Source organism: Centroberyx gerrardi, chromosome 20 (assembly GCF_048128805.1).
Source record: "Centroberyx gerrardi isolate f3 chromosome 20, fCenGer3.hap1.cur.20231027, whole genome shotgun sequence".
NCBI classification, from domain to species: domain Eukaryota; kingdom Metazoa; phylum Chordata; class Actinopteri; order Beryciformes; family Berycidae; genus Centroberyx; species Centroberyx gerrardi.
The window spans coordinates 8,343,777-8,356,226 of record NC_136016.1 but is presented as its reverse complement, the minus strand read 5'-3'; the positions used below and the strand labels follow the sequence as shown (position 1 = coordinate 8,356,226).

Genomic DNA, 12,450 nt, shown 5'->3' with positions numbered 1-12,450 from the left:
TTTGCTCAAAGCGCATGCGCAAAATGATGAGACATGTTTGGACGTTTGGACCATGGATGCATAACGGGTTTATTAATGTAACAGTCTATGGTTTGGACATGAACTAGACCAGTGCTGCCGGTTGATATCGGCCTCAACCACCCATTTAATTGAGTTTACATTGTTTCACGTAACGTTAATTATTTATATACAGTTATATATTATTTATATGGAGTCACAGGTATAGCCACTGCAATACTATCGGTCTTTCAATAACACGCATATTACCACAGCTACAGTCGGTCGAAATCGTAGCTATTACTGATGAAACCAGACTGATCACTGCAATAATCTGGAAAGTTTCAACATGGGGAGTGTCTTGTCTTGGCTGTGACATCAAACGACGCAGATTAGGTCATATTTTCACCGCCCAGTCTGCACACGCCTACTACTGAGATCACTATAAAACCATTGGGTGAGATTAGCGGCACTAAAGTGTTCAGTTTCAAACATCGGACAGGTCGTAGATCACTCGTGTTTTCAAGAGGATTCTGAACTACGTTTCTTTGGGATTTTGTGGTACTGTTTCCACTATTTTCGACCTGTTTGAAAACGTTAGCATGAACATTTGCTAGCTAAAATTCTGACAGCAGTGGTCAGCTAACGTTAGCTAGCTAGCTGGTACTAAGTAACCTAACTAGTGAAATGAAGTGGCGTAACGCTTTATGTAAAGTTAGTGTTTAGTAAGCCACCTGCTGTGAGAAGGTGGTTTACTAAACACTAACGTTACATAAATATATGACTGTCTAACGATTTTCAAGGATATAATTACCCTAAAAGTAAGGGACTTTGTTTGCTAACTAATGTTGGCTCTGTGACTCGTTCTGCCAAGTAACGTTAAATTAGTAGATTAGCCACTAGCTAGTTAGCCAAACTGGCTGCAGGTACTTTTCCATGATGGGGACCTTGCCTGGCAGACACTGGTAATGTGTGAATGTGCCTCCCGCCAGGCTATCGCCTCACCTTGGTGATGGTTTTAGTTTCTCTAACAAAGCTTGGCCACATCAATTAAAACTGCACAGTGTCAACGTGTCATAGCTAGCAGGGATTTTCCCCAGGGCAGGGACCTTTTTTTTACTCAGTGGCTGGTACATCTCACAGCTAACCAGTCTTCTACACTGTTTTGTCAGGTAGCTAGATGTTCTGTGTAATGATGTAGTAGTAACATGTGATAGTTGGCAGCTGAGGTGAACCTCTAGTCTTATTTTAGCCACTGGCTGTGGTGCAGGGGGTGTGGCGGGGGAGGCAGCTCCACACAACCTATCATCTTCCACTACCAAATTTCCTCGGAGTCGTCCTTGGGTGTATTCCAGCCAGGTGCTGTCTGTTTGCTTTGTGTATTTATTCACTGTAAAATATTACTGATTATCCAAAACCACCGGTGCTGTATATCTCGCATTCCCATTGGTCTTTTATTTGTTTTTTAGGATCCCCATTAGCTGTGCTTTTATGCAACAGCTGCTCTTTCCAAAATGTCACTCACTACTATTTCAAAAATATATTAAAAAAAAAACCCAAAACTTTCTTGTACTAATTGTTGTCATGCAAAGTGAAGCATGCAGGTTTTTCTTTTCTTTGGTTAAAAAAACAAAACACATAATGTGAGTCAATATTGGTGCTAGTCAAATTTAATTCAAATTATTTAGGTCTGAGAGAAGTTGGTCTGCAGTGCTAGCCTTGGGGATAAGCATCTGCTGTTATGAATTGCAACCACAATTATGTGATGGTAGGCTTAGGTAACCAACTTTACCAGGCACCGCCTCAGGCATTTTGGGTTGTCACAACTGAAAACTTGATTTATGTCAGCCAACATGGAAGCCAAAAAGACTGTTGAATGTTGGTGTAAGTCAGCGCTTAGCCATTCAGCCTCACAATGAGATCTCTGCTGGACCATAATGAAGGTCACTCTCTGTGCCACAGATATTTTAACATTTAAAAAGTAATATACATTCTAAGATAGCAAGGTCAATAGCAAGAAAAGTAGTAGGTGCTTAAATACTTGAAGATGGTGAGTGGAAATCTAAAACATTTTAATGATTATGACCAGACAGAAAAGTCTGGAACATCATAGTTGAGTAGCCATGGTGCTGTGGGATTAGTTTATGTAGACTCAGGGCCCAGCAAAGGTCAGTCGCTCTCACTCTATTGTGCTGAATGTGAAAGAGATGCGTTGCTCAGCAGGCACATAAAGCCTATACGCTGCGTAGATGAAATCTCACATTGCAATGGCTTGGTATATCACAGGCCTCACCCTTTGTGGCTTTTGAGGTTTTTTAAGGGGGCGCTTTTTGTCACAAAAGCTTAAGTGACATCCCAGAGCTAAATGTAATGATTCTGATGTAAAGGTACAAACACTATTTTCTTTGGCCATCATTAAGCACTGGTATCATTAAGTAATGGGTTGGGTATCATTAAGTGATGGGTTGGGCTCATCTGACGCATCAGTTTAATAGGAATAACAGGTTCAGAAACAATGCCTGGCAGACGCTGATAAAATGTGTCACCGCCACACTGGCTGGTAACTTTTTGAAACGATAACATTTGAATGCATTGGTTATAGACAGTCTTTGGTCTTGATCCATTGTATGCATATGTTCAGTACCTGTTTCTATAAAAGAAATAGCATTGAAAACAGGTAGGGTGACATATTTCTATTCATTATTTTGGATGGTAAAAATTAGTTATTAGTTTTCCAGTCAAAAAGTTACTTTCAGACACTGGTGGATAGACTTGCCAACAACAGCAAAGTCCCTGTGAGAGTGGAAAAGCGAGTTGTCCTCTGTGTTAAGTATTGAAGCCTGAGCCAGCTTGTTAAACAGTTGCACGATTCGTAAACTAACAGGAGGGCTGTTCTGTCGGGCCCTTCATGTGTCTTGTTTTGAACCTGTGCCATGCGCCTGCTGCTCGCAGGTTAATCAGATCTTTGCAAACCTCAGTGACAAATTTGCAAAATCTAATCTATTATCTAATCTAAAAACCTATCTATTTCTCTCTTTTTTTTTTTTACCTGTGTAGACGTAGAAACGTATCACCATGAACGGGATGATGTCCAAGCTCAACCGCAGCCTGAGCTGCGTTACGCCTCTGCTCCATCGCAGTATCCACTCCGGCACGCGTCCCGCTTCCACCGCTGCCTCCAAGCTGAGGTCTTACCTCCCCCTCACCTCAGAGGAGGTCTACGCCCGCGAAGACAAGTATGGAGCTCACAACTACCACCCCCTCCCTGTGGCCTTGGAGAAAGGAGAGGGTGAGCACATTCTGGACATGAATAGTCTGAAGAGGATGGTCTGACTAATGGATACATTATAGATAAAGATTGTACATGTTTTGCCATTGTGTAAGCTCTAGTACAGGGGTCTCAAACTCAATTTACCTGGGGGCCGCTGGAGGCAGAGTCTGGGTGAGGCTGGGCCGCATCAGGTATTCCACAAGAAAAGCTTTGTTAAAAAAAATCCAATCTTCTCAAATGTCTTTATTTTTATTTTTTAACACAAAATAAGATTTAAACGTCTTTATTAACAGTTCTTTAACCTCAATGGGTTCTTCTGAATATGAATTGTCCTGAACATGAATGGAACATTGAAGAACATGAACTGTTCTTCTGAACATGGCTTTTCGGCTTTTTGAACGTCATTTCCGCTTCTTTTTCCTGTGACAGCAGCACGGCGGTCGGCGGATAATAGCCCGGTAGCAGTCTCCTTTGTTTTTGCGCTCGATGTTCATGTCTTTCATGATGACATGAACACCATGGCATTTGTAGATGGTAGAAAGTACCGGGATAGCGAGCGCAAAAAGGCGACTGCTCCCGGAGTGTTATCCGCCGTGCTGTTGTTACAGGAAAAAGAAGCGGAAATGACACCGTGCTGTTGTTGTTGTTGTAAACGTAGTCATAGAAACAAAAAAAATAAATGACATCATATAGAAATATATGTAGTGTTCATCGTGTGAGGCAATGCAAATAGCGCGATGCAAATAAAAAATAATGACCCACAAATAACGGTGCGACCCTATAATTGGTCCGGGTTACCGGGGACTGTTATCGCCGACGGACAGGTGTCGCTATGTGACTGCAGACTACATTAGGCTACATTGAGTTCCTTACTTTTCTTTTATCCCGCCGCGTACGCATCACTTTGATTTATTTTGTCAGAGAGAGACATATATACGTATAATGTCCCGCTGGGCAGCAACTTAAAAAACTTTTTTTTGGAAGTGTTGTGAACGCAGCGCGCTGGGACGAAAGTCCGCGTGTGCCCAATAGAAACGAGGCAGCCAGCCAGGCACGGAAGAAAACTCTCCATGGCAATGCTGCTGTAACTTTCACTCATTGAGAAATGTTTCTCTGCTTGCATCAAGCCCGGTCGATGTCCCACCCCCGAGAGCCATATACCCCACCGTGATTGGTAGGTTCGTTCAGCTCCGCACACAATACTGTGAAGTGCCATCCATATAAAACTTGCGGGCCGCACTAACATTAAACTTTCATATTAAGGTGGGGGCTACAAAATATCGTCTCGCGGGCCGCAATTGGCCCGCGGGCCGCGAGTTTGAGACCCATGCTCTAGTAATTTTCCTCAGAAGGTTACAAAACCTACTCATGGGTTACAAACACCTCCCAAAAGTGACTCAGAAAAGACAGTATCATCTTGTGACCTGTTTTCTCTGTTTGTCCTCTTTACTCCAGGCCTCTTCGTGTGGGACGTGGAGGGCAACAGATACTATGACTTCCTGAGTGCCTACAGTGCGGTGAACCAGGGCCACTGCCACCCCAAGATCATCGCTGCGCTCAACGCCCAGGCCTGCAAACTCACCCTGACCTCCAGAGCGTTCTACAACGACGTGCTGGGAGCCTACGAAGAGTACATCACCAACTTGTTCGGCTACGACAAAGTCTTGCCCATGAACACCGGTAAGGAAAGCATCAGGGATGTGTGTGTATTATGGCTACGGCTATTTTAGAAACAGCAAAGTGTTTTAAGTGTGTACTGCGGTACATCTTCAAAGGTCGTAATGATTGTATTTAATTACATTTTTTCTTTTTGTACCCAAGGTGTTGAAGCTGGTGAGACTGCCTGCAAGCTAGCCCGTAAGTGGGCATACAATGTAAAGGGTGTTCCCAAAAACCAGGCCAAAATCATTTTTGCAAGTAAGTAGCCTATGTCCTAACTAATAGATCCCAATTTTCAAATTATCTACATTATTTAATGATGTAAACTGAATACAATCCGATAACCATGCCATGTTATTGACTCTTCTTTGATTAGATGGTAACTTCTGGGGCCGCACCATGGCAGCCATCTCCAGCTCCACCGACCCCAGTAGTTACGAAGGTTTCGGTCCCTACATGCCAGGCTTTGAGCTCGTCGAATACAACGACATTCCTGCATTGGAGGTACAGGTTTTGATCCTACCTTCAAGATTTGTTTCGGCCATAAAGAAACATTACAATGGATTTCCAATGTGACGTTTTTGAGTTTGACTCTGTCATAGGCAGCAAATGTGTGGAAATGTTTTGTGACCCTTGGGCCAACTCACTGGGCAAAGTGCACTGTAAAATGTCAACAATGTGGGCAGAAATGTATGCTTCATATGCCAGGCTTTGAGCTCATCTTCTACAACATACCTGTACTAGACGTACAGGTTTTGACCTTGTCTACAAGATTGATCTGTTGTTTTCTTATTGTTGCGCTCGTAGAGAAACATTACTATGGATTTCCAATGTGTGATACTGGTACAGGCAGCTAATATGTCAAGGTTTCATCATCATTTCTTAGCCATAACTATTATGTTGTATTCATGTGCTGGTGGCAAGGTCTGCATCCTGGACTTCCAAGTTGACTGCTAAACAGTATTGCATTCACATGCTATTTTCTTGAAAATCAAACCGGGAGGAAAAACAAAAAACAAACATAAATGATTATGCAGGCTGCAGCTATGCAAGGTGGTGAATTGGTCCTTATTTTGACAACCACATTATGGTGTCCTTATCTTCCAAAACAAGGCTTATTTATTATCCTCCAAAACTAGCTGAGCTGACTCCCTGCTTGTCTATGTAAACACAGGAACCTAATGATTGACTAGGTTGACTACTAAGTAGCATGTATCTATTGATAGAGTTATCTTGGACATAGATAACAATGTCTGACTGGTTGGTCTTGTGGTCTTTTGTTTTTGCGTCCCCAGAAAGCCCTTCAGGACCCTAATGTTGCAGCCTTCATGGTGGAGCCCATCCAGGGGGAGGCTGGGGTGGTGGTGCCCGACCAGGGCTACCTGACCAAAATCAGAGAACTTTGCACCAAACACAACGTGAGTCTTGACAAACACATGCAAGCATGAATTCTTTAAATGATAGCCAGCAGTTACTCTTGGGAATTCACACATAACAAAACAAGTCTGCCAGAATCTTTATAGGTGCTCGGGTGGAGGGAGGTGGTAGGCATGATTGGAGTGAGTGAAACTATGTTGACTTTCAAAACTCCACCTGTTAACACCAAAGTGCTGTGGTTGCATAGTGTTTTTGGAACTAAGAGAATTGCTGAACAAAATATTTGGTTAATGTGTTGACTTAGCCACTGAAGTTCGAAATTCACCGAGCTATTTCCTGGTATGTGGATGTACAGTGCACCAACCTAGAGCTGGCTCATGCTTGTAAGACTTCTACTGTACTGTCTAGTGGACGAGCGCACACTGTATTTCCCTCATGCAAAGCTCTTGGGCCTTTGTTTGGCTTGAACAGTGCATTCCGGAATTCCAAAGCAATGTGCATTGCAAAAAGCCTTACACATGAACGCACTAATGAACGAACACACAGAGCCGAGCTCTTCTAGAGGTGCTCCTCCCAAGCACCTATCCAAACTCTGCCCAATAAACCAGCTATTTGTGAGTCCATGTGACATGATTACAAGCCCTGGTTCACTCGTAATTGGACAGCTTGAACCCAAACAAACCAAATATGAAAATGCAACAAAGTAAACAAACTGTAGGTGTGATCACACCCTTAGGCCATCTCAACTTTATTTTTATTGGCCAATAGCAGGCCAAGTACAGGTTTACAGTATAACAATCATTGAGCTAAACGGATAGTATGGTATGATACTATACTATGCAGATGTCAAAAAAGTAAAGTACAAGTAGATTGTCTATAGTCCCACGGTGCATTTGTGGCAGTGACATAATTATCAGTTTATTTGATTGTGGTTTCTGCTCTCCAGCCTCCTAGTTGATCAGCTATGGAGAATACACTCACATTAGCCTACTTGACTAGTCAACATGAGCAACTAAGCTGTTTGCTAACATAGCTTATACTGTAGCATATTCGATACATAGAAGGACTGCTTATGCAACAATGTGATTTATTACAAAATATCAGAATATGTCTTATCAAAGGATTTAGCTATATATCATCATATGTCACTGTATGGCAGGAGTCCATGTAAACTAATAAGATGAAAAACCTAGAAGTACGTTCTGCCGTTGTGTGGTGTCATGGAAACTCATTCCCATATGAAGAGGATTATGGGAGTTTAAAATGGCAGTGGTCTGTGTGTGAGGAGAATGTAGACACCAAAATCATCCACGTGTCCCTGGTAGATCATTAAGCTCTGGTGCTCGATGCTAACACTTACGCATACACTATGCTGAGTGATTGTTGGCGACTAGCATTATCTCAAAAATGAGAGCTTGTAGCAGCTGTAAAGCTAAATGGAAAGTCATTTTACATGATATGTGGCTAAGTCTGGCAGTTTTGAGTATATGATAAAAATGTATGTACTGTTTTGAACTACCAGGGACTACCTTCCCTGTTGGAAGGTCTCTCTGGCCACGAGACTTGGAGCATGACTTGTTCTGTTTTCATAGGAAGTGAAGGTGTACAGCCAAAAGTCACAGTGGATGATTATGTGGTTGCTCACCTGAAATGGCTTCAAAAATAAACCGTGGCTACATCAGCTATGCTGAGTTAATGATATTTCATTTTTAAAATTCAACCTTTTACTTCTAAACCGCCAGTCTTCTTATGCCAGTATCACTCAACATAGTGTATGCATAAGAGTTAGCATGGAGCACCGGAGCAAATGATCTATCAGACACTTGATCTGGATCATGTTGGTGTCTATGTTCTCATCACGTAATCGGTAAGTTGGCCAATGGGCCGGTATCCCAAAAACTCTTTAACTCCTTTAATAACTAACAGACTTGATTTGTGGAAAATGACACAACCATGACAAATAGGTATAGAGGAGTGAAGACTCACACTTCCGCTTGCTGTGGCACTGTGGTAAAATCGAGATTTTTCAGGATTTTTTAGATTTCTACTGTGAATCCCTGTGTGTTTGTCCAGGTGTTGTGGATTGCCGATGAGATCCAGACGGGCTTGGCGCGTACCGGCCGGCGCCTAGCTGTGGACTACGAGGAAGTGCGTCCAGATGTGGTACTGCTGGGCAAGGCTCTCTCCGGAGGAGTCTACCCTGTGAGTATCTTTTTAACCTGCTGTCGTTCAGTCACACTTTATCACATCACATTATCGATTTGCTTTGTAAGGGAGTCAAAGTTCGGTAGACTGTATAGATCCTAGCAGTCCAGTTTTGTTGGATATGAGTATAGATCCTAGCAGTTATGTAACTCTCTTGTCTATTTGTGTTTGTGTGCTTTAGGTATCTGCTGTGCTGTGTGATGACGAGGTGATGCTGACCATCAAGCCTGGGGAACACGGCTCCACGTATGGAGGCAACCCCCTGGCCTGCCGCGTTGCTATTGCTGCACTTCAGGTCAGCGTCGGACTGACCTTAATTTGCCTTTTGCTCGTCTGTCTACCTTCAAGAATTCATTACTTTTATCTATTTTCTTCCTTTGGTTTAATTAATTTGATGGAGAGTCCTCCAGTTTTCTAATGCACCACATCATTAAGTTAAATCATTTTAAGGCCTCTTGCTTACAAAGTTCAACATTTGTGTTAAATCACTAATAGAAAAATGTACATTTCACTTTAATCAAAAATGTCATAAGCGCTTACTCAAAACAGCAACTCATCCGTTCCTCTTTTGCAGGTCTTGGAGGAGGAGAAGCTGGCAGAGAACGCCGACAGGATGGGGAAGCTGCTGCGGAGCAAGCTGAGACAGCTGCCCAAAGACATCGTCACCACAGTCAGAGGGAAAGGCCTGCTCAACGCCATCGTCATCAAGGAGACTAAAGGTACAGTACAGCACCGCTGGTAACACTGCTGTCCTCTCAGTGGGTATGATTTTGTAACTTTTTCTTGTATCTTTGAACGTTTAGCAGGGCAGTAATAAGCTTCTTTGTTCCTCAGACGTGTCAGTTTTGTAGATCAAGCAAGATCTGAGCTAACTTATTTTGCTGCACTTCAGGCCTTGGGGCATAGCTCGAATCCAGGCTGAAATTTAAGGCAGCTCCACACATTAGTGAATTCCATGTGCAGGACAAGATTCTTGTTCAGCTAAAATGAAGAGTAAAGCTTCAGTAGCTAGTGGGATTTCACCCTGCAGTCAAGTGTTCTGACCCGTGATAATATAATTCCCCTAGACTATGATGCCTGGAAAGTGTGCTTGCGTCTTCGTGACCACGGACTGCTTGCCAAGCCCACCCATGGTGACATCATCCGCCTGGCCCCTCCCCTCATCATCAACGAGCACGAGGTGCAAGAGTGCGTTGATATCATCCAGAGAACCATCATGTCCTTCTAAATTACAGCACTATAGCTACTCAGTCATGCACAGACAACCTTTGATCTGATAATCTATACTGTCAAAAAGTCAATGTAAGCATTTACCAATTGATGTTTCTCCTTTTTTTTTTTTTTTTTTGGTGTTTCTCTGAAGAACATTACTGTAGAGATACAGTATATTAGGACTGAAATCGAGGATGTTTCTCAGAGGTTACACTGATACTGTTTTGTACAGTGCTGCATCATTTTCTTTTTAGAAATGGTGCAGTTTCTGCCACCAGAACATATTTTCTCTCTGAAGTGCTGCAAGGGAAGGGTTCTGTTAGCCTGCTGCAGAAAAGGCTGTAGCACAAGGTTGTTCACTGATTTTATTTTAATTGTCCTAAATGGGTGTTAATAATCAATTGCATAATTCATCTAAACTGATGAATTTGGGACTAGTTAATTCCTTTTTTCTTGGGTAACTTATGCAGTAAAAAATGCAATGTGATGTCTTTAGTCGAACCTTCTAATTCTCAAAAGGGATCAGTGGTTTTACCAGGGAAGCATACAATCCAAAGTTACATAGGCTTTATTTCAGTTCTTTATTTCAACAAAGGCATACAGTTATGTTTGTGTGACCTATGTGCAGGAGAACATTTTGCACTAACAACCTGATAATGGTGTTGATGGATGAATACCACTTGTTTGAAGTGAAACTTTGACTGCAACTACTTTATCTATCAAAACTACTTTTTCTGAAACCAATTTGTTACATTTGAGCAGTGTTGGGAAAAGAAACCAACTAGTTACTTTACTTTTGTTACATGCCCTAAATAGTAACAGTTACTTTACTAAGTTAGTCTTTATTAAAAGTAACTCATTAGAGTACTGTCAAGTTATCCACTTATCCAGGCCAAAACAGGCCTTTAAAATGTGTCTTCTGGTGATGTCCTCACTCTTATTGTATAGAAATACACAATCTACTGTTATCTAAACAGTAGACTGTGTACCTCTGAAAGATAAGATAGCTTTCCTTTATCTGGGTACCACTGATATACGGTTAACTAGTAGCCTTAGTTGATCGTGTCTGGTATCAAAATTAACAGCAGATGGCGCTCACAACACATTGGCAAGTGCTTTCAATTCCTCAATGCACAGCTCATAGTTAACAATAGTGTTCTTATCCTTTTTCTTCAAAGTAATTTGAATATTTCCAAGTTCTGCAGTTTATCATTGTGTCCGTTCTGAAAGCTAGTCTTAGCCTGCAAGCCTCCACTGCGCTGCCAGCCTGCTGCATCGTCATGTAGCACAATGCTTTCTTTTTTTTTGTTTAACTAAAACTTTAACCATTTAAAAGGAAAATAAAAGTAACAAAATGCAAATTTGAGAAAATAACTAATAACGGATTACATGAATTGAAAAACGAATGTGTTACTCATTACGGTGCCCCCAACACTGTCTATGAGGAATTCGTAAATTTACAGGTCTTGAAAAGTTTGGGAATTGCACAAAAACTCTTAGTTCACCAACAGTTCACCAATCAGTCCCAATACACATGACCACACACTTTATGTAGTTGTAGACCCACTTTCATTTCATACTGTGATATACATACTGTGAATAATACTTACTGGCAATTGTAACCCTGATTGCAAATTTTTGCTTCATGTTGAATCAAAGGTTTAAATACTCCCACTGAAACAGAATAGAGGTAAATCTCTGTTGCTTTTTATATTGTATAATTTGGGATATATTATTTCTGCAAGGGGCGTATCAGAAATGACTTGAATGAAAACTCATGTTCTGCTCGCTAAGGCTTGTTTGGTTTTGACTATCTGTACAGTGTTTCTTTGAACTTGCTGAAGAATATTTATCTGTTCATGCTGTTTCTTTGAACTTGCTGAAAACTTGTATGTTTTTAAAAACATTTAACTATTGCGCATTGAATGCTCATTCAAAGGCAATATCTTATTTAAGTTGTTACATCATTGTTCTGATAATAAATGATTGCAGTCTTAATTTTTGTTGTGTTGTTTGTCTGGACTGAATAAACTTAATACTTGATATTTGACACTTCAGACTTCTGTAATAGACCAGGTGCATAAAGATGCCAGCTTTGCACTTTCATGTCATTATTTATCCCATAATGCAAAGCAGCCAAATGTTTTGCCAGTTAAGAAGCTGTTAGAAACACTGGGAGAGCGTTGTACTGTGGGAATGAGTGGGAGGGCTGAATGACACCCATCCAGGAGGCAGACATTTTTATGCACTTGGTCCATTATTTTCTAAGTGATTACAGATGCAACACTAGATGGTGCTGTGCACTCACTCACTTCAAACTCAAGGTTCATACTGAAACCAGAACTCCAGCTTCATAGATAATACACCCATATGTTACAGAACGATTAGGTTTGTTCCTTAGATTTTGACACAATCTCCACTGATATATGACTTTTGAGGATGGTTGTTAAATAGGTATGAATCCATGAAATATGTAATCGGAAATCACATCAATCATGCACTTAACTCAAAAGCAGTAGCGTATAAACATATCCAAGTCTTGGATGGTCTGCTATGCAAAGGCAAAACAACAGTAAGAAATATGGGGATAAAAACACTAAAGGTGCACTGCAGGTATTTTTACTTTACAGACCCACCAAGCAATCTGGATACATGGCCCCAGCTTTGCTTTGTTTTTCCTACACCAACCTAAGTGGGCTATTTAACCTGTTCGACCATGGTGTGTAAAT

General features: G+C 41.4%; 1 protein-coding gene across 1 annotated transcript; it reads left to right on the top strand.

Moving 5' to 3' along the window:
• The first annotated feature begins 429 nt into the window (after window positions 1–429).
• Window positions 430–10,474, top strand: oat (ornithine aminotransferase). Its single transcript, XM_071907743.2, has 10 exons — window positions 430–558; window positions 3,055–3,286; window positions 4,724–4,948; window positions 5,090–5,185; window positions 5,304–5,431; window positions 6,223–6,345; window positions 8,378–8,506; window positions 8,691–8,804; window positions 9,084–9,228; window positions 9,577–10,474. The coding sequence occupies exons 2-10, from the start codon at window positions 3,073–3,075 to the stop codon at window positions 9,735–9,737; spliced, it is 1,335 nt and encodes a 444-aa protein (XP_071763844.1). The 5' UTR covers window positions 430–558; window positions 3,055–3,072; the 3' UTR covers window positions 9,738–10,474.
• The last annotated feature ends 1,976 nt before the right edge of the window (window positions 10,475–12,450 follow it).